General features: G+C 36.7%; 1 protein-coding gene across 2 annotated transcripts in view; it reads left to right on the plus strand.

Annotated features, from left to right (window-relative positions):
* Window positions 1-22358, plus strand: part of dmpk (DM1 protein kinase) — a 24248-nt gene extending 1890 nt beyond the window's left edge. Inside the window, exons 2-15 of one of the 2 annotated variants that reach the window (XM_079410594.1) lie at window positions 5137-5228; window positions 5302-5385; window positions 6394-6489; window positions 9549-9697; window positions 10444-10537; window positions 10616-10813; window positions 11538-11783; window positions 11858-11937; window positions 13595-13685; window positions 14822-14964; window positions 17370-17467; window positions 19467-19519; window positions 19669-19743; window positions 20634-22358. In XM_079410594.1, coding sequence (XP_079266720.1) covers window positions 5137-5228; window positions 5302-5385; window positions 6394-6489; window positions 9549-9697; window positions 10444-10537; window positions 10616-10813; window positions 11538-11783; window positions 11858-11937; window positions 13595-13685; window positions 14822-14964; window positions 17370-17467; window positions 19467-19519; window positions 19669-19743; window positions 20634-20735 — 1601 coding nt within the window. In that variant the 3' untranslated portion in view covers window positions 20736-22358. The remainder of the gene's footprint in view (window positions 1-5136; window positions 5229-5301; window positions 5386-6393; window positions 6490-9548; window positions 9698-10443; window positions 10538-10615; window positions 10814-11537; window positions 11784-11857; window positions 11938-13594; window positions 13686-14821; window positions 14965-17369; window positions 17468-19466; window positions 19520-19668; window positions 19744-20633) is intronic. The other variant, XM_079410595.1, reaches the window with a different exon arrangement.
* The last annotated feature ends 1131 nt before the right edge of the window (window positions 22359-23489 follow it).

The following is a 23489-nucleotide window of genomic DNA, read 5'->3' on the forward strand; positions in this document are numbered from 1 at the left end:
CACAGAAATGAACAGGAAAATAATGAAAACAAGGAAGCATTAATGTTGTAAAATTAATCAAATTCAGTTTCCCCAGCTAACAAAAATATGTTCTAAGAACGTTTTGCTAACATTCCCATTAAGTTATTTCTGAATGTCAAAATGTCAAATTTTTTAAAATGTTTTAAAAACATTTTTTCTTGATTATTTGAATGAAGGAAACATTCAATTTTATCATTTTGTAAACATTATGGGAATGTTACTTTTGAATGTAGGAACATATAAAGAAAACTTATTTCATTAAAAAATAAAAAAATCATGTGCAATGTATAAATACTGTTTCTGTGCCAATATTTTACTGAGCACTATTAAAGACCACCAGACAAGAACAAATGTTCTTCCAGTAACATTATATTAGAACGTTCATTCAAAGTTTATCTGGTCTTTAATAATATTTATAAAATGTTAGCAAAAAGAATTTATTGAAAGTTAGTTTTTTTCTGAAACTAACATCTAACTTCTTTGTTACTATTTATTATGTTACTGTGAACTTTCTAATGTATCATTCCCATAATGCTTGCAAAACTGAATTATGCCTTTAGCGTTTGCATAAACAATATTTTTTTTAAACATTTAAACTTGAAAACATTTAAACTGGATGTTTTGAACATTCAGAAATAACATTTAGCAAAACCTTCTTAAAACATATTTTTGTTAGCTGGGATGTTAGAAAAGTACTGTATGACTTTAAAAGACCATCATATGAGTCATATGGACTGCTGTTTCCATACTTTAATGATGCTCATTTGTAAAGCATTTGTTTCTACTGTCTGTCACTGTATGGAAAAGAGCAGCATGTGTTTGGAATGAAATGACAGAACTGATATTTTTAGGTGATCTGTCTCTTTAAGGATCACACGTGTGTGTCACAGTGGCATTAAATGACACTTTTAGAATTCAGTTGTTGCCGCACAACAGAACATTCACACACACACACACACACACACACTCTCTTCTGGTCACACCCTACATGGCCAGAGAGAGACAGACAGTCGTACAGAGGGACAGACAGGCTGTTGGACACAATTTTCCATTTAAGCTGCTGGCAGCCGATTCTCTGTTGATTCATGCAAGGGAAACAGTGAACAGCAGGAAGGGAGTGACCAGATCCATACCTAACTTTCCATATCATCTGTAAAACAGGACATGACACAGGAAGATGTCACATGTGAAAACTCATGTGAAAAGTTTATTTATCACACCCACATCCTGACACAGCCAGCAAGAACAGAAATATACCATCAACAGAGGATTATTAAAATACTGAGCTCTAATCACATCTATGAAAATGAAAGCAAATTTAAACACAAGGCACAGATAATGCAAATGATGCTGGTCAGAGTTGTGTTTATATATTCTAGCAAGTTAAAGGGATAGTTCATCCAAAAATGTTGTTACAAACCTGTATGAATTACTTTAGGCTGATGATCTAAAAATTTGAAGAATGTTGGGAACCAAACAGTGGATGGTAGCCATCGACTTCCATAGTACGAAAAAACTATGAGAGTCTATGACAGAATTTTCATTTCTGCATGAACTATCATTTTAAGCGTCATACTATTACTCAATATGAATTCGTTCACAAAGTGAAAAAGTCTCTTGGAGCCTATAAATTTGTCAAGGCAAATGCTTCTTTCCATCTAATAGAATGCTCTCTGAATGTTCAAAAGTCTAGCTGTTTAAAAGCGTTACGTTTGTTTGTTATGCGAACGTTAAGGGAACATTCCATTTAAAATTTTTGCAAACATTCTGGGAATGTTACTTCTGAATGTTCTCTGAACATTCTAAAACAAAAAGTAACATTTGAAAAATGTTAGATGAATATCCACCTAAAACTAAGAAAAAATTATGTATAAATAATGTTTTTTTGTGCTAATGTTTTGAGAATTTTATTAAAGACCAGGGGTCTGTTTCATGAAACAAGTTTACCAAATAAGCCAGGTTTATTTCAGTTAGTCTGACTTATTTTGAACCAAATCAACTGACAATAAGTCAAACTAACTGAAATAAACCTGGCTTCTTTGGTAAACTTGTTTTATGAAACAGGCTCCAGATAACTTTAAATGAGCGTTCTATTAAATTTTCTGAATATAAACCTGAATAATGCTGAGAATCAAGAAATGTGATGAGAGATTAGACATCACAACACAACAAATGACTAGCAATAATGACAAAACATCAACAAAAGTTAAATAAAACTCAAAACTATGACAGGAACAGCTTCATTTACTCAATGCATGCCGAGAAGTTATGTACATTTCAGCAATAATGTTCAATTTGAAACTGCTCAGTCAACTGTGTTCTGTTAGAAGGGTTTTTATGTACTTTGAAGTACTTGTTTTGAATCAAAAGATCCTTAAACTGAAAATATGTATTTGCTGAAGAGTATTCAGAAGCTCTGCATGCAGTGTTTACAGTCCTGCAGGGAAGCTCTGGCTCCAGCTCCAGCTCCAGCTGCTGTCTCATGCCTTTCTTTGTGCTGGAAATGTGGAACGTTCTGTGCAGTATAACAGTTTACGCTGTTGCCCTGGTCTCGCTCGCATTCCTGCAGCCACGAGAGCGGCTCGAGTCCAAGGCTGGAAAACTTGCCTTAAAAAAGTCTCAGACATGAGCGCGCTATTCTTAGTTCATCTGTTCTATTTCTGCAACACACACTCTTAAAGGCGAATGGGCCGGTGTGCATGAGGCGGGTTGATGTGACGATCATTCTCTAACAGAAAGCAAGAACAGCACTTAGAGTTCATCCCACTCATTGATGTGAGCATAAGTATTGGGACAGTTGAACATAAGGCAGATTTAAAAGATTAAAAGCTATTATTTAGTTGCAGATCCCTTGCACACAATCACAGCAGTGAGTCTGTGACCCATAGACATCACCAGACTCTTGCTCTCATCCTTTGAAATACTTTTCCCAGCCTTTAATGCAGCCAATTCCAATTGTTGCTTGTTTTGGGGAGTTTCTGTCTTTACTCTTCTCTTCAGCTGCTGAAATCCATGTTCAATCAGATTTAAATCTGGAGATTGACTTGGGCAATCTAACACTTTCCATTCCTTTGCCCTTATAAATTCCTTGACTGAACTGGCAGGGTGTTTTGGGTCATTGTCCTGATGCAATATGAAGCACTTCCCAATGAATCTGGTGGCATTTTCTTGAATATTGGTAGGCAAGATGGTTTTGTACCCTTCCAAATTCATTCTGCTACTGTCATCATACATTAAGTCATCAGTAAAGTTGAGAGGGCCTGTTCCAGAGACAGCCATGCATGCCCATGCCATGACACCACCTCCACCATGCTTTACAGATCAAGCTGTGTGCTTGGGATCATTTGCAGTTCCTTTTTTTCTCTCCACATTTTTGCTTTCCCATCACTTAGATAAAGGTTCATCTTTGTCTCATCGGTCCATAAACACAGTTCCAAAACTCTTCTGGCTCACCTTTATGCTTTTTTGCAAACTCTAATCTTGTCTTTCTATTTTTGGTGCTGGTCAGAGGTTTGCATCTTGCTGTGTAGCATCTGTAATTCTGAGTCAAAGTCTCCTGAGGACAGTAGATTGTCAGAGCATCACCCCATCTTTCTGGACGTTGTTGGTGATTTTACAGACACGTCTTTTAGGGTTCATTTTCACAGCTTTTATGATTTGTCTGTCATCAACTACTGTTGTTTTCTCAGCCGATCAGGTCATTGTTGGTTGCTGGTGATTATTGAACTCATGATTTCTCCATGCCCTTTGTTTTCGCTAGAGCTCTAATTGACTTCCTCTTTTCTTTTAGCATCCAAATTGCTTGCTTTTCTCTCAAAGTCAGCTCCCTCATCTTCATCCTGGTTTGTGTGTCATCATCGAATGCAAGATATATATATATATATATATATATATATATATATATATATATATATATATATTGTATATATGCTAGACTGTAAAAAATTAAAAGTTGAGAAAGCTTACAAGTTTAAAGGTTGGGTAAGCGATTTCTGGTAGCCAATGTTGACCCAGGCAACGATTAGTTCTGTGAAACAAAGCAAAACTCATTATAATCAGTGAAGCTGTCTACACTTGATGTGGCACGGCGCTACACAACAAATCCCCGACAGCTGCCATGTTCTATTTATGACGTATTGACACAAATTTCAAATGATTTTCAAGGTCGCTTTGTCGAGTCCAGTGTAGACAGAAGCCGCATTTCCACTATATCCGACAAACGACAAGCCTTGAATGGAGAGTAGTGCGGGCATAGGTATATATACATAGATACCTCATTAGCGACTGTTTCTATGGGCTGCTATACGTAATCCGTCCGCCATATTGTAGCGGTCAACTTGATGTCATTCACCATTGTCACCATGTCATTCTGTGGATGCGTTTGAACTTCTGTAGCTAGACCGTATGTGATGTATTCTATTAAAAACTATGAGTGTAAGGTTTGAATTACCAATATTTTGTTCACTTTTACATTATTCTTTAAACACTATTTCTATAAAATGGTGCTTTAGAAAAATTATGGCAGAAATAATTATTTTATAATTATTAAACCATTATTTACAACGATTAGCCCCATAAAACCTACTATGTTTTTATTTTGGGGGTCATTTGTGATGATACATTCATACAATAATTATTCAAATAATTAATTTTACCATGGTGAATAAGCCGAGGTAACGGTTGCTGCACGACCAGTTTGAAAGTACAGTGCGACTACCACTAGTGGGAGAAATGTGACAGTCGTGTCCGAATGTCGTGTGCAGTAGCGGCTTTAGTGAGGCGCGACACGACACGACAACTGATCGCGACCGGTGTGAGCCTTCTATTGCTCCGCAGACGTTTTCCTCTTTTGCCATCTCTATCTTTCTGTCGTCGCTTGGCTCGTCTATGTCTGTCATGTGCACTGATGAGCGCTCTCTCCTCGCATCATGAGTAGACACGCCCCTTACTGCTGATTGGCTATACATTTGTTTTGGTACCCGGCCCGACTCAGTTTTCTAAAGTGTTTTTGAAAAAATACATACCCCACCTTTAAAGCTTTATAGTTATATTTATCATTAAGTTATGGTTATAGTTGTATTGTGTGACGCTCTCTCTCTCCTCCAATATTCACAGCGGAGCCTCTGGTCCGACAGGTGAAGAAGACTCGGATAAGCAGGAATGACTTTGACATCTTAAAGGTGATCGGCCGAGGAACCTTCAGCGAGGTGAGAGGGTTTGTGCTGGCTCTGTTATGAAGCGGATGAGTATAAATATATTGACTGAGGTGTAAATGCACAGGTGGCTCTGGCCCGCATGCGTAACACACAACAGGTTTACGCGCTGAAGATCATGAACAAGTGGAACATACTGAAGCGTGGAGAGGTAAACAACAAAAACTAGTGCTCATCTTCTCTAAAAGCACTTAGATTACCAGCTAACAAAAATATGTTCTAAGAACGTTTTGCTAACGTTGCGAAAATATTATTTGAATGTTCTCTGAAAATGTAAATGATCAGTTTCCTAAAATGTGCAAACGTTTAAGCAACATTCCATTTTATCATTTTGTTATGTTTATTAAGAAAATGTTACATTTGAATGTAACGTTCTGAAACAAGTAGTAACATTAAAAACGTTAGGTGAAAGTCCAACTAAAAATTTGTTTCAGAAATAAAATGTTCCTTGAACATAAATAAAATTTTTGTGCTAACGTTTTGAGAACATTATTAAAGACCAGGGGCCGGATTCACAAGCATCTTCTTAAGAAATAAGTTTCTTAAGATAAATTCCACAAAGTTTGTAAGAATGTTCTTAAGTGCAATTCTTGAAAAATTCTCAACAAGTTATTAAAAAGTAGTGTCACACATAGGCTAATCATGACCGATCATTGTTTGCGTTATCAGTCATCGCTGTCACTTCAGAGAACTTGTGCACATCACTATTAATAGTCCTACTATGTATTATGTAGCTAGTGTTGTTGTAATGCTTAAATTTAACAATTAATTTGAAATAACTGAATAAATTAATTAAATAATTCGTACTATTTGGGATTTTAGACAAGTCTGGGGCTATCCTAACTTTAAGAAGTTATTTACAATGATTTTTAAGAAGATTATCTTCAAGAATTTGAATTCTTAAGTTTTGTTTTAAGAACATATATTCTTAACTTTTTTCTTAAGTTAGAAAATAAGAAGAAAATGGCAGTTAAGAAGACATTTCTTCTGAAGAATGCTTTGTGGATCCGGCCCCAGATAATTTTGAAAGAATGTTCTGTTAATGTTACTGGAAGAATGTTCGTGACTTTGAGAGAACGTTAGCCAAAGTTCTGAGAACGTTCCCTATTAGCTGGGTTTAATTCTAATGGATTGTTAATGGAGAGCTGTGTGCGTTCAGACGGCGTGTTATCAGGAGGAGCGGGAGGTTCTGCTGAATGGAGACCGGCGCTGGATCACTGAACTACATTACGCTTTCCAGGACGACAATTACCTCGTATGTTACTCCACACAGCCAACTCACTGATTCAAGATTACACACAGCCTGACCTGTTAAAACATTTCCACTTTAATTTGAATAAAAATTTGAATCTGTAAATAAATTTGAATCTGAGCACAAATGGACCGGTTCAGTTGATTTATGTTTTATGTGACCAACAGTATGACTTTATATCACTCATACCCCCAAAACCACAGGATCTCAGATCATAATTTACTACTCTACCTATAATGTTTAATATTTAATGTTTAATAACATATTTGTGTAACAAAAATGAAAGAGTAGGCCTAGTTAATTGTCACTTGGTCTGTTTAGCCAAGCTTTCATAAAAACACAAAACACGCTACAAATGAATAAAATAGCACATATTATACATGCATGTAATGGTGTTTGGTGATAAAATTTTACAAGCATTTTTGGTTCATAAAGATGACTTAACATCTTTGACCTTAGTTCTTGCATTTACACAGTTTTGACAAGCAGGTGTTGGCGTTTCGAGCGCTTTGAAACAGTAAATCATTTTGCCACGCAACTGATTCAACTGATTTGGAAATTCGAAAAGCTCCATTTCTTGTTCTTTTCTATTTTACTTTTCTTTTTTCACCTCGATTCTTTTACTACTCAAAGGAGAAAATAGAAAAAAATAATTAATCTGTGTTTCCTGCTAGCTGAATTTCACATACGTAAACAAAAATTGACCTTAAATCAACCTGTCTTTTCTTTATTCAAAGTTGATCTACACAACTATATGGAACCTGTCTAAAGTTCTGTTAATCTCTATATTCATCCTATGTGTCCTCTTAAACTGTAAATTTATTACTTTTTTGTTAACCTGGCAACACATCTGTATCTGTGTATTTTTTCTTTCTTTCTTTTTCTTCGTTTTGTTTTTATTATCCTGGTCAGAATCAAACATTTCGCAATATGCGCTCCAAAGTCCCGATATGAATCAAAAGAATCGCGAACCTGCTCCGAAATCCCAATCCGAATCAAATGATTTGCGAACCTGCTCCGAAGTCCGAAGTAAATCAAATTCGCGAACCCATCTGAAGATCTGAATCAAATGATTTGCGAAACTGCTCCAGAGTTCCAATCTGAATCAAATGATTCGCGAAGCTGCTCCAAAGTTCCAATCTGAATCAAATGATTCGCAAAGCTGCTCCAAAGTTCCAATCTGAATCAAATAATTCGCGAAGCTGCTCCAAAGTTCCAATCTGAATCAAATGATTCGCGAAGCCGCTCCAAAGTTCCAATCTGAATCAAATGATTCGCGAAGCCGCTCCAAAGTTCCAATCTGAATCAAATAATTCGCGAAGCTGCTCCAAAGTTCCAATCTGAATCAAATGATTCGCGAAGCCGCTCCAAAGTTCCAATCTGAATCAAATGATTCGCGAAGCTGCTCCAAAGTTCCAATCTGAATCAAATAATTCGCGAAGCTGCTCCAAAGTTCCAATCTGAATCAAATGATTCACGAAGCTGCTCCAAAGTTCCAATCTGAATCAAATAATTCGCGAAGCTGCTCCAAAGTTCCAATCTGAATCAAATGATTTGCGAAGCTGCTCCAAAGTTCCAATCTGAATCAAATAATTCGCTAAACTGCTCCAAAGTTCCAATCTGAATCAAATGATTTGCGAACCCGCTCCGAAGTCCGAAGTAAATCAAATTCTCGAACCCATCCGAAGATCTGAATCAAATGATTCACGAAGCTGCTCCAAAGTTCCAATCTGAATCAAATGATTCGCGAAGCTGCTCCAAAGTTCCAATCTAAATCAAATGATTTGCGATACAGGCTTGGGAATCGCTTGAACTGAAAATCACGAGATTGAGTTTGAATCAATTAGAGTGGTTCAAGTGTAAATGACTCACTTTTCATTTCTTCAGCTATATTTACACGACAACACTAGTACTATAATGGCTCAGCTCGCTAGTTTGACGAGATTAACAAAATAAGATACAAAAATTATGAAGTTTACAAATAAAATATCCATATTTCCATTCCAAAGATAACCACAAATTTACGAACATTCAGGTGATGTGGTTTACTGCTAACTACTGAAACATAACGAGACTCAACATACATGGAAACGTTGTGCGTTATGATCGAGTTTGTAGATTAATTAGTTTGATGACTGCAATTCAGTGACAGTTGATGATAGTTTAATAGGAATACATTAATTACAGATGCATGTTAGATTTATCAGTATATTTGTACTAAATATTTGACATTATTTTTGTATCTGATCTATAAATTGATAAACAATGTAAAAAAAAGCAAATGGGAGAATCAGATGCAGACAAAACAAAGTAGTTGAAAAGATTGATCCAAAATTATTAATTTATGCATGAATCATTTCTGTACCCAAGGTAACAATTTAAGGTAATAAAAACCTTGCAGGAACAATATTTAACATGTTTCTGAAACGTTGAAATGTCAAGTTTTCTTGTTGTTATTACCTTATGTATAGTTTATTTAAACGTTTCTTACAGCGTTCTACTATCTTTATCTTCACCCAAAATATAATATAACGTACTGTTACTTGTTACGTTTGTTGTTTTTGTTACGTTTATTATTATAGTTTCTTAGGTCGTTCATCAAGATCAAATAATAAGTTCCAAGTAATGATCTCAAAATGGATTTTCTTAACTTTATGAGCAATAGCCGATTATCGGAACGCTCTGTAAAGTGATAAACAATGTAAACAGAGGAAATGAGAGAATCAGCCCTGCTGGGAAAAAAACACCATTTGTAATGGTTTTACTGGTTATAGTGGGACTTGTTTTGGTTTTAATGGAAACTGTAATGGACCCTGTGGGTTTCTACTGGTAATTGGTCATCTTCTATTGGTGGCTTGTTCAAACCAATAATTCCTAATGGAATATGTCCCAAAACACACTACAGAAAACAAAAAAAGTTTCATTCAAAGTGATTCCTTGACACATGATTCAGTTCTGTCCCATTGCTCATGAATCATGATCTTCTGTCTGTCATTTGTACAGTTCTGTCTGTTCATCTTTTCACTCTGGTTTATGAGTATGTCTCCTCTTCTGCTTTGCAGTATCTGGTCATGGATTACTATGTCGGTGGAGATCTGCTGACGTTGCTGAGTAAGTTTGGTGATCGTATCCCAGGGGACATGGCTCAGTTCTACCTGGCTGAGATGGTGATGGCCATCGATTCAGTCCACAGACTCGGTTATGTGCACAGGTATCGGTAACACTGATCAGTTCATCTAAACATTCAAATCATGACAATAAACCATAAACATGCACGTTAATAAATTTGAATGTATATATATATATATACTTCTCCATCATATTGACTCTCACACCACACATCATGCTGGACTGCATTTCCAATCATCCATTGCACTGATGACACACACACACACACAGCTGAATGCACTGATCACATAGCTGTCACCAATCACACGCTCACCTAAGAGCTATTACACACACTACATAAAGCACACTCAGATCCTGATCTAGTTGCCGAGTATTGTCTAGTGTATATCACTCTTCTAATGATAGCTACACTACGGAGCCTTTTCACATTTCCAATCCTAGTTTCTAATTCCAGTCTAAGTCTAGTCATTTCGTGTTGACTTGTTGTTTGCTGATCTCCTGCCTGTGTATCTTGGATTAACCCTTTGGGAACCAAGGTTTCCCAAACTTTTGAATGGGGTTATTTTATTAATTTCAGCTATTTTTTGTCTTGTGGGCTATATGTAAACATCTTTTATGTAAAATCTCTTACTCAGGACAGTACTAAATAAAAAATAACATGCATTTTGTATGATCTCTCTTATTTTGTTAAAATTATTCACATTTTCACAGATTCTGCAAGGGGTTCCCAAACTTTGACATGCCACTGTATATATATACACATGAGTGGATAGGATGATGTATAGGAATATCTGGATGTTCAGTTTGATGTCTGCTCTCTTCCTGTAGAGACATTAAGCCTGACAACATTCTCCTGACGGCGGATGGTCACACACGATTGGGTGATTTTGGCTCCTGTCTGCGTCTGGAGGATGACGGACTGGTGATGTTTGTCAGACGTAAGCCTACATTCAGTCATGTGTGATTGTCCCGCTGTGCTCATATGTGTGTATATTCTCAGATCCACTCGTCTCTGGCCGTCGGGACTCCAGACTATCTGTCTCCAGAGATCCTGCGGGCGGTGGAGGGCAGCGGAGGCTACGGCTCTGAGTGTGATTGGTGGGCTCTGGGCGTCTGTGCATATGAGATGCTGCTGGGAACCACACCCTTCTACGCCGAGTCCATCTCTGAGACCTACGCCAAAATAATACACTTCAAGGTAGGGCTGGGCGATGTGGCAAAAAATTACACATTTTTCAGAACATTTGACCGATTCTCCATTTTTACGATTTTTAACTAGTCAACTAAAAAATTTAACTACAACATGATTCAAGTAACTTTTTCTTTATTAACTTTCTATTGAAAGAACATTCTATTCCAAATGCAGCACACGCGAAGTTGTCAACATGATGTAAATGTTAAACAAATCACTTAAATATCTTTGTCCACACAAAATCGCATTCTGTGTGAATGGCACCTAGCGCTATATTCTACTTATGGTCCTTCACTCACACATGAGAAGTTAATCAATCTTTTGTCTTTAACGTTATCATTGGCATATTGTCAAAGGGTCAAAATTCTAATGTTTGGTAATATTTTTATTCAAAATCAAGATTCCTCAATTTATAAAAAAAATAAAATCATGGCAAAACATTAAATTTCTTCAAGTTAAACTGAATTTTTATTTTATCACTACTACTACTATTATTAGTAGTATTTCTATTATGAGAAGTAAGCTTTAATATTCAATAGTAATATATTTCTGTCATAATTTCTTCAAGTTAAACTGAACTTTTAATTTGACAGCTTGTCATGTAGATCTCTGACAGCCAATTTTTCACAAGTTCCATGAAAGTTAGCAGGATTCTGCGATTTGCCCATGTTTGTAAAAAATAATGCCTGAATATGGATGAAGCGTTGAGTGTGTGTTTCTGTCTGAACAGGATTATTTTGAGTTTCCTCCGGGGTCGGAGGTGTCCGAGGAGGCGCGTTCACTCATCAGTGCTCTGATCTGCGACAGGAGTGAGAGGTTGGGCTCACGGGGCTCCGGGGACTTCAGAAAACACCCATTCTTCACAGGTTTGGACTGGAGTTCCCTTCATCTCCTGCCTCCTCCGTACCGTCCTGATGTCTCCGACGCCACAGACACCTCCAACTTCGACGTTCTAGACGACTGTCTGAGTGACATGGTACCTGAGCCATCAGCTCCTTCACAGAGATGGGGAATCTCAAGCTGATCTGACTCTTCTACTCTTGTGTTCAGGAAAGCCGGTGTGACATGATGGAGCGAGCGCCGGTTGGGCTTCATCTGGCGTTTGTAGGCTACTCTTACACAGCCACCAGGTTAGTGACCCTTCATCAGCAGCTTTATTGTTGAGTGCACCTTTAATGCTGTGTTCACACCAAACGGGAAGCGAATATGCGGATCGTGTCACTCACTCTACATTACTCACAGGATGTTTATCGTGTCAATTGGTCGAATAAAAACATCAAGTGATCAACCATGGTGACGATAACTATGATTGCTGCTTTGTAGCCTACCTGTTGTGGAAGTCCCATATACGCTGGAAAGCCAAATGCTGATGTGTCTGGTTTCAGTGCACCGCAGATCAAATGATTAATCGCATCCAAAAAGTTTTTGTTTGCATAACATATGTGTGTGTTCTGTGTATATTTATTATGTATACATAAATACACTCACATACAGTATATATTTTGAAAATATATACATGTATTTACATATCTATGTTTATATTCATATACTTTATATTATAAATAAATATATTTAATAAATAAACAACCTATTTTTCTGAAATATATACATGCATGTGTGTGTATTTACATAGTAAATATACACAGCATACATACATATATTATGCAAACAGAAACTTTTATTTTGGATGCGATTAATCGCGATTAATCATTTAACAGCACTAGTATTGAGTTAATGTGTGTTACATTTTACTGCTGTATATACACTAGCTATGAATCCATTCACCTATTTTTATGCACATTTTGGAATATTACATTAAAAGAAACGCTGGATGGAAATGCCAAGATGCGGATAAATTCTAAAAATGCACATACAAAAACTTATGCGCACAATTGAGTAGGATACATTTTTTATCTGATGAGAAAAAAAATGCAGATAAACTATGATGGAAACACATTTAGTGAATAAATTCCACCATGTGCATTGAAATAGTCACGTGACTTTGTGTTATGAGATGGGATAAGTTGACTAGCAGCGGACTGATGTGGTTCACAGCATCTATATGTTGTTTTGGTCATTCTGAAAAGCCTGAGCAAAGTGTGTCATCAAAGTATTTCTGTATAATTGTCTTACACGACTGCTTTCCCAAACAGCAGCATCCACCTCCAAAAGTAATGACAGCATTTATTGTGTTTCGTCTGACGCAAGTCATTTATTATATATGAAAATTATTATATTCAGTGGCTTCTCCTAGTTTTCTTAGTTATATATAGTGCCAGTTTATCAAGAAGAGACGATTTTGTTCTCTTTGACTCGTTGGATGGAAACGGTGCTTTATTCGCAAATGTTTTATGCTATAGGCCTATTCCAGTTTTGCGCATAAGTTAAATTTGCATCTTTAAGTGGAAACATAGCTACTGATATTTTTTTTAATTGATAGCAGCATCTCTGTACAACTACCACTACATCTGATTTTTTCTAATGCTCCAGACCTATATTATACATTTCAGGGTTCCCACAGACGGCTACAATAATGCTCTCTTCCATTTTCTGATTCAACTAGACATGTTCATAAGCTGAAATAAGGCCTCATAAGGTGACATTTTTGAACTTGTGCGGAAGACGTGATTGAGGCAAATATTGTGCGTATTTCGCATTACCCAGTGCAAATTCGCCTCTATTCGCATCTTTGCATTGACGTTGTATGCAATCTAGATATGCAAATAATTAAATTTGCATTTGGTATGAACACACAATAAGATGTTCTCCCTCTGCTGTGCCGTACAGAGAGACGGGAGCGCTGGACCGCAGCAGAGACATCATAATGGAGATCAACCAGCAGCAGGACAGAGATCAGCTCCATCTGCAGGGAAAACTGGTGCGATGAACACTGATCCATGAAAACATGGACAAAATCATGAAATTCAGTCATAGAAATGGAATTTACTGTAAATATGTATTACAACATAAAATCCAGAGAAATTCAAACACACCACACAGAATTTCTGAAAGAATACAAATTTCGCTGTTAAATTTAAATTGATAATGTTTTATGAATTCAGTGGATTAGATGTGCTTTCTAATTATTAAAATTAAATCAAGCCATTAAAATGGAATTCAAAACAGAGAAAAAAAAAAAATTCTGAATAGGGCCCCAAGTAGGGCTTTATGAAATCTGTTTTATTTATTTATTTATTTTACCAAATTAACTTTTTTTCTGGATTCGTTTTTTTTTTTTTTTTTTTCTGGTTATATAAAATTTTAGTGATTGAAATGTATTAAACGTTTAACAAAAATTACATTTAAGGGCCCTATGAAATTTTTTTTTACCCCGTTTTGATTTTGCTGTATTCAATTTGTGGTTTTGTTTTAACATTTCTGGATTCCATTTTAATGGTTAAATAAAATGTAATAATCTAAAAGCATGACTTATTAATTGAAGTCATGAAACATATACAATTTAACGTGTTTATTAAAAAATTAACCATAATAAGTAATCTTCATGTATATTTAGAAAGAGAATTATTTCCATGTATGCTTGCACACACAATGATAATGAACCTTCCAGTGCATGCATATAAAAACAACAAGACAGATTATAATAAAATTAAAGAATAAATAAATTATCAAAAATGTATAAATGAACAAAAAAGTATAAAGAGAAACATTAAAACAGACATATTTATAAAATAGATTTTTTTTTACAGATTATTACATATGTACAGTTTGTGAATAATATCTGACCCTGGACCACACAACCAGTCATAAGCGTAATTTTTTTTTTAAATTGGCTGAGATACAACTATTTGAAAATCTGGAATCGGAGAGTGCAAAAAAAATCTAAATATTGAGAAAATTGCCTTTAAAGTTGTCCAAATGATGTTCTTAGCAATGCATATCACTAATCAAAAATGAAGTTTTCATATATTTATGGTACAGAGCCATCATCTATTCACATTAGTGATCTTCATCTAGCAGCAGTCTGAATCAGATGTCAATGTGAATGTGCTGCAGAATCAGGTGTGGCGGCTCAGAGAATCCATCACCGCTGAGCTGATGTCACTTCCTGAACTTCCTGCTGACCAGAACAAACCCCAGCCAATCAGCAGCAGCACAGAGACGGAGCAGAGCGAGGCACACACTTACGAGCTGCAGAGGTACACCAACATACACTCAGCTATTACAGTCCTATTTGATCATAAATGCTGTTAGTTAATATAAATAAACTCAACTATTACAGTCAAATCTAATAATAAATGCTGAAAATGAAGCCAAAACATTTCGATCTGGTGGCTGTCTGTGGTATAGGTCATAAACCCCCCCCTCTCCATGTAAACCAATGGGAAGGGAGCCAAACTAAAAATCTAATTACACTTCAAATCAAATAAAACCTATTTTCCCCAAAGATGGTTTCTGTCACTTTAGTTTTTAGTCACTTTAGTCACTTTTTTATTATGCTGATATGTTCAAGTGTTCCTTTTTTTTATTTCAAGAGTTTGTATTTAGTTCGTCATTTGATGCTAGAAAAATGGGGTGTGATGTCATGATTGTGTGTTTGTGATTGGGACTGCAGGAGTTTGGGTTGGACTTTGATACCGCGGCTCCACCTTCAGATCACTACTGAGCCGACTCAAACTCTAAATTAATCACTACTGCGCAGACTCAAGCTCTAAACGAATTGCTACTGCTCAGACTTGAGCTCTAAACAAATCACTAATGCACAGACTCAAGCTCTAAACAAATCACTACTGTGCAGATCGGGCTCCAATTGAATCACTGCTATGCAGACTCGGGCTCCAAATGGATCACTACTGCACAGACTCCCAAACGAATCACTACTGTGCAGACTTGGGCTCTAAATGTATCACTACTGCGCAGACTCAAGCTCTAAACGAATCACTACTGCACAGACTCGGGCTCCAATTGAATTGCTACTGCGCAGACTTGGGATCCAAATGAATTGCTACTGTGCAGACTCAAGATCCAAATTAATCCCTTCTGTGCAAACTCAGGCTCCAAATGAATCACTACTGCACAGATTCGGGCTCCAATTGAATCGTTACTGCACAGACTTGGGTTCCAAATGAATCACTACTGCACAGACTCAAGCTCTAAATGAATCACTATTGCACAGATTCGGGCTCCAATTGAATCGTTACTGCACAGACTTGGGTTCCAAATGAATCACTACTGCACAGACTTAGACTCCCAAAGGAATCACTACTGTGCAAACTCAGCCTTCTAATGAATCACTGCTGTGCAGACTCAGGCTCTAAACGAATCACTGCTGCGAAGACTCAGGCTCCAATTGAATCGCTACTGCGCAGACAGTGGGATCCAAATGAATTGCTACTGTGCAGACTCAATATCCAAATTAATCGCTTCTGTGCAAACACAGGCTCCAAATTAATCACTGCTGTGCAGACTCGGGCTCTAAATGAATCACTACTGCACAGACTCAAGCTCTAAACGAATCACTGCTGCGAAGACTCTGGCTCCAATTGAATCGCTACTGTGCAGACTCAAGATCCAAATAAATCGCTTCTGTGCAAATTCAGGCTCCAAATAAATCACTGCTGCGCAGAATCAGGCTCTAAATGAATAACTACTGCACAGATTCGGGCTCCAATTGAATCGCTACTGCGCAGACCTGGGTTCCAAATGAACTGCTACTGTGCAGACTCAAGATCCAAATGAATCACTGCTGTGCAGACTCAGACTCCCAAATGAATCACTACTGCACAGACTTAGACTCCCAAAGGAATCACTACTGCACAGACTTAGACTCCCAAATGAATCACTACTGCACAGACTTAGACTCCCAAATGAATCACTACTGCACAGACTCAAGCTCTAAATGAATCACTACTGCACAGACTCAGACTCCCAAATGAATCACTACTGCACAGACTTAGACTCCCAAATGAATCACTACTGCACAGACTCAAGCTCTAAATGAATCACTACTGCACAGACTCAAGCTCTAAATGAATCACTACTGCACAGACTCAGACTCCCAAATTAATCACTACTGCACAGACTTACACTCCCAAATGAATCACTACTGCACAGACTCAAGCTCTAAATGAATCACTACTGCACAGACTCAGACTCCCAAATGAATCACTACTGCACAGACTTAGACTCCCAAATGAATCACTACTGCACAGACTCAAGCTCTAAATGAATCACTACTGCACAGACTCAGACTCCCAAATGAATCACTACTGCACAGACTTAGACTCCCAAATGAATCACTACTGCACAGACTCAAGCTCTAAATGAATCACTACTCTACTGTTTTGGCTTCACTTTTCTGGAAAGAAGTTTTTTTTTACAGTCTATGATATATGTGTGTATCTGTGTATGTGTGTGTGATGTGATTTTACACTGTAAATAATATGGTAATTCATAGTTTTTACTACCAAAAATGATACATTTTGGATTAAACAGGTTCTTCACTGTATATTGAATGTTACATTTAATCATTTAACAGGTTTTGCTGCACAGTAGTATTGATGGATGTACTGCTAGTAAATACAGTTCTGTTGATGTTCTCCAGGCGTCTGCACAAAGCTGAGCACAGGAACAGAGAGCTCGAGCAGGAGATGGCCGGACTGAGAGAGGAGATCCTCAGACTGACCGCCGGCAGAGAACAAGGTCAGGAATGATCTGTGATCTGGAATTAGAATTGCAGATGTCACGCTGACATATCATCAGAGATGTGTGTGTAATATTATCTGTACAGTGTGTTTGAAGCTCTGCCCTGAGAATAGTGATAAATATCCTGTCCGGGAATAGATAATGAGACACAACAGAACAACTGCAGGATCACATGACTAGACCTGTCACTAAGTTCATGCCTGACGATTGTCAAACAAATAATAACTGTGATTAACCATTTAATTGCCTGTTTTGTTCATGCCACTTTCAGTGGAAGCCTAATTTTTTATTTATATTTTTACATGGACACATAATTAAATAGGCATTTTTAATGCAATGAATGAAATATATAAACTTCTAAAAATCTTTTTAAATGAAATTAAATATATATAGTTATTTATTAATAATTTATAGGACATTTATTTTTAATAGTGCTGTCAAACGATTAATCGCGATTAATCACATCCAAAATAAAAGTTTTTGTTTACATAATATATGTGTATGTGTGTATATTTATTATATATATATATATATATATATATATATATATACACATGCATGTATATATTTCAGAAAAATAGGTTATGTTTATATATTAAATATATATTTTATATAAATTATATGAATATAAATATAGATATGTAAATACATGTAAATATTTTCAAAATATATACTGTATGTGTGTATTTATGTAAACATAATAAATATACACAGAACACACACATATATATATTATGCAAACAAAAACTTTTATTTTGGATGCAATTAATTAATCGTGAATAATCGTTTGACAGCATTAATGTTTTGTAATGTTTGTTTCAGCAATGTTTTAGGCCCAGTTATTAAACTTTATGATGATCAAGTTTTGAAGTTCTTAGAGAGATATTTATTAATATATTATGTATTAATCTAATGACAGGCCAACATAGTTCTATAAACAAGAACAATTAACAGAAAATATGCAATTTTATGTTCATATTTGGTTTGGGCCCAATTATTAATCTTCAGTGAAAGTTTAATAAAGTTTTAAAGCTCTTTTCTGTGGGTCTTAAAAAGGCTATAAAAGTCTTAATTCACCCTTTCACAAATTAAAACATTAAAAGGCCTTAAATCATAGCAGTACGTCTTAAATTTCTAATTTTTAATCATATCTCATTAAATGTGGCATGAACTGCTAAATGAATCTCTTCCTCAGTATTTCTGTCTTGTTTTCCAGTACAAATATCTAAACTGCATTAATTCAAGATACATTTACTGGAGAAGCAGCATAAAGATATGAGGTCTTATGAAACTGAATAAAATGAAGTGAATTTATGATTAAAACAAGAACAAATATCTGACTGGTGAATGAATTGACCCTTTGAATTTTTCTGAGCCTATTGGCAGATATTTCATAGAAAGGGCTTAAAAATCTTAAATTACCTTCATAAAACCTGCAGAAACAGAGCGTGACCCATTTAAGACAGTGTTCTGCTTGAATGAGACATAATGTCTCAGAAGATTCCTGCACATCTTCTGTCTCTGGTTTGTTGGACTGAATGGTTCTTTGTAAACCTGCGGTCACGCATGATGTTTCCTCACGCTCTGCCATCCGGCTCACAGCGGCATCACTGTGTGTGTGTGTGTGTGTGTGTGTGTGCGCGTGTGTGTGTGTGTGTGCGCGCACGTTTTTGTGACAAATGAGGACATAAATTTGTATAATGACACGGGTATGACACCGGTATTACAAGGTGAAGGTGACTTTTCAGGACATTGACCCATGTCCCCAATTTTCAAAACGCATATAAATCATACAGAGTGACGTTTTTTGGGGGGAAAGTAGAAATGCACAGTCTCCTGTGAGGACTAAGTGTAGGTGTAGGGCAATAACACATACAGTTTGTACAGTATAAAAACCATTACGCCTATGGGATGTCCCCACTTTTCACAAAAACAAACGTGTGTGTGTGTGTGTGTGTGTTGGCTGAGGCCGATCTAACAGCTGTTTCTCCTCCAGTCACAGAGCTGTGTGTGTGGCGGCCGCTGCGCTGTCTGGACTCCGTGTGGGACGTAAGCCTCTCTTAGCACCTTTAGCACTGCATCTGTCATGGCTGCGTGTCACCTTTATCTGTTCTTGTGTCTTGATCTGTGTGTGTCATTCCTACACGTGTCAGTCACATTATCCACTGAAAGCTGATAGACAAACCTGATGTTCGTAGAGCTCAGTGACGCCCCCTGCCTGCCATTACCCGCTAGTGACGCCGCTGCACCGACACCTGCTGCTCTTCAACAGGGTGAGTGCACTTACATGCAATACTGCAGCAGCATATCAGCAATGCATTTGCAATGCATAAAAACATATATATACTGTATATTTGGGTCAATATCACTATAGGGTGCCTTTTGGTGTCCTATACATAAATAACTCACTTGCCATGATAACGTAACATAAAAATGACTGTGAAAGGGTGTGTTATATTAGGCTAAATCTTTAAATTCATAACAAAAACATTACTTGGCTCTTTAGATACATTTTCTAGATTTTGGATGCATGTTATTTTGCTATGTCCCATGCACTGCTCATTAAATTTGAATGATAGTAGAATATTGTCAAATCATAAAATTAAAAAAGGTTGTTCTCCTATTAATATTTTGTTAAATAAGAGATTACTCACTTTGAGTGTATTGATCATTTAGTAATAAAAAACTAAAATCACTAACTAAAGTTATTAAAAAAAAATTTGTTAAATGAAATAAAGATAAAATAAAATATAAACATTCAAGGAAAAACTAAATGGAAATTAGAAAAGTTTTTTAAAATAAAGTTCTCAAATTACGAACTAAACACAAATAACAAAAAAAAAGTAAAAAAAATCAAATAAAGTAAATATACAAATATTTTTACTTTTTATTAGTTTTTGGTTTGATATATTGAAACATAATATTTTATGTAAAGCTGCTTTGCGACGATTGGTATCGTGAAAAGCGCTATACAAATAAATAGTTGAATATTGATATATACTGTATATACAGTATATATTGATATGAGAACAAGCAGCCTACAACAGAAAGACTGACCCACAGATGACCCACAGATTCAGAGATGTGTTTAATCAGTAGTAACTGTCTCCATCAGCGAGTGGTCTGGTGAACATGCGTCTCCTGTGCGGTGTTTGATTGACAGGTGTGGATGCCGCCGGTGAGGAGTGAGTCGTATCTGCTGGTTTGTGCCGAGGGGACTGAGCTGCAGCTGTGGGAGAGACACTGCAGCGCTGATCTTTGCTGAAGAACACTAGATAGTCAACAGCAGACGTTAAGCTGCGTGGACTGTCATCTACTCTGTTGTGCAGTAGTTTGAGCTCTTCTTCTCTGTTCTTCAGTTCCAGTCTATAAAGCCTTTTCAGAATCGTGGCCACATGATTGAGTGAATGATTTAAATCACTCAAGTTTCCTGCTTTAAATCAGCGTCTTGCCAGAAAAACACACGGCCGTTCACTAGTTTCAGCTCCATATTCCGATTGCACTCATATTCTGAATATGATGTTTATATTCACAAATATGTTTGTTTTAGGTCTACTGATCTACACGTGTTTTTTTTTTTCTTGCTATTTCTCAAAAGATTTCCCAAGAGAGTCCATATGCTGCCATTGGTTATGCAGTATGTGCTCAGTTATTATTTTTATTACTCAATTTAATTAGAAACCCTTCAGAAATACCCCAAAACTCTGACTCCAACTGGAAAGAACTGGGCAAATGTCAATTATAAAGCGGATAGTTCCGGTCCTTGATTCTGATTGGTTGAGCTGCGTTCGAAGCCGTTGTAAATTACTCTACAAACATACACCTTTGTTTACTTTGTGTGTTGCTTGGCAACCACTTTGCTCCAACCACAACAATAGGTTCCAACCACAACTGAGGAACTACATTGTTTGGCTGAAGAATACTGTTTTTATTAATATCATTACACTTATATATGGAATATACTCCGCTGCCTAACAACACCCCTTAGCTGTTATAAACTCACTGTAAACCATGGCTTCTTGGGGCTTATTGCTTTATAATAATAAGTGTTAATATAAATTTTAATTAATTGCCATTTCAGAAATTTTCTAAATAAGGTGTTTACATGCAAAACGTTTCTTGTTAAAACCGCCTTATTTCAGGTGTGGGAATCAGAATTTGGAGAGTTAAAATATGTGACCCTGGAGCACAAAAGCAGTCATGAGTAGCACAGGTATATTTGTAGCAATAGCCAACAATACATTGTATGGATCAAAATTATACATTTTTCTTTTATGACAAAAATCATTAAGATATTAAGTAAAAATCATGTTCCATGAAGATATTTAGTAAATTTCCTACCATAAATATATCAAAACTTAATTTTTGATTAGTAATATGCATTGCTAAGAACTTCATTTGAACAACTTTAAAGGTGATTTTCTCAATATTTAGATTTTTTTGCTCCCTCAGATTCCTGATTTTCAAATATTGTTCTATCCTAACAAACCATAACTGAATCAGGTGATCAGATTGTGGTGTATTATATGTAACTCCTTACTAATCTGAATATTGCCAAATTCTGGTTGATATCAGAATATTGATGTGCATGGCTGTAAATGAAAAAACGTTTGCCTTGTGTGATTCAGAATCTGAACTGTGTGATCTGTCAGTGTCGTTTGTTTGCAGTTTGTTGGGTTCATTTTCCGGTCCTAACCATAACCCTAACCTGCTGTTTATGGGAATCTGCACCGAGAATCATGTAGTTTTTTCACACGTGTTTGTTCAAACTATCATATACTTCATCATTATTTGCCAGAGATATATTTTGTACAAAAAATGAAGTTGTTTTAACATTAAAAACTATTTAAGAGTGATTAACTTAGAAATAAAGTTGGCTTATTTATTTAAGACAGAGTGAATTCAAATTATTTATCTTGGAAAGATGTGTCCGTTTGTTAAACACATGAGGAATCCAGTTTACACCAGCCTATGCTGTTTTGCTGGTCTAAGCCTGGAAAGTGTTTTTTCAGTTCTCACTAACACCTGAGGATATTTTCAGCAGTGGGTTTTAGGATTAGCTGGTCTAGCTCATGGGTTTGATTCCAAGAAACTCACATGTTGATAAACATACTTTGATTACTTTGCAATCCGTAACACTAACCCTAATCAATAAGCTGCAGAAAAATGCCTTTAAAACCAGCTCAGGTCCGTCTTAATCTAGTAAAGTGATTAATAAAGTGATTTTTTTCTTCTTCAGCAAAGTGAGTAGTAATAAACACAAGTGTACTGACTTTGCTCTGGGAGCGTTGTGGCTTTTGTACACTTAAATAAGTTGCTGTGGTTTTTGTCCTCCGGATAGAGTGGGTGTGGCTTCTGTCATCTGTATGGAGTGGGTGGGGCTTCTGTCCTCTAAATAGAGTGGGTGTGGCTTCACTTCTATGTATGGAGTGGGTTTGGTTTTTGTCCTCCGGATAGAGTGGGTGTGGCTTTTGTCCTCTGTATGGAGTGGGTGTGGCTTCTATCATCTGCATGGAGTGGGTTTGGTTTTTGTCCTCTGGGTGGAGTGGGTGTGGCTTCTGTCCTCTGTATGGAGTGGGTGTGGCTTCTATCATCTGAATGGAGTGGGTTTGGTTTTTGTCCTCTGGGTGGAGTGGGTGTGGCTTCTGTCCTCTGTATGGAGTGGGTGTGGCTTCTATCATCTGAATGGAGTGGGTTTGGTTTTTGTCCTCTGGGTAGAGTGGGTGTGGCTTCTGTCATCTGCATGGAGTGGGTTTGGTTTTTGTCCTCCGGATAGAGTGGGTGTGGCTTCTGTCATCTGTATGGCGTGGGTGGGGCTTCTGTCCTCTAAATAGAGTGGGTGTGGCTTCACTTCTATGTATGGAATGGGTGTGGGTTTGTCCTCTGGATAGAGTGGGTGTGGCTTCTGTCCTCCAAATTGGGTGGGTGTGGCTCTGTTCTCTAAATAGAGTGGGTGTGGCTTCTGTCTCTTGTGATGATCAGCTGTCAGTTTCAGGATGAGGTTCTGATGCTGAGAGCA

Source organism: Barbus barbus, assembly GCF_936440315.1.
Source record: "Barbus barbus genome assembly, chromosome: 47".
In the NCBI taxonomy this organism is placed as follows: Eukaryota; Metazoa; Chordata; class Actinopteri; order Cypriniformes; family Cyprinidae; genus Barbus; species Barbus barbus.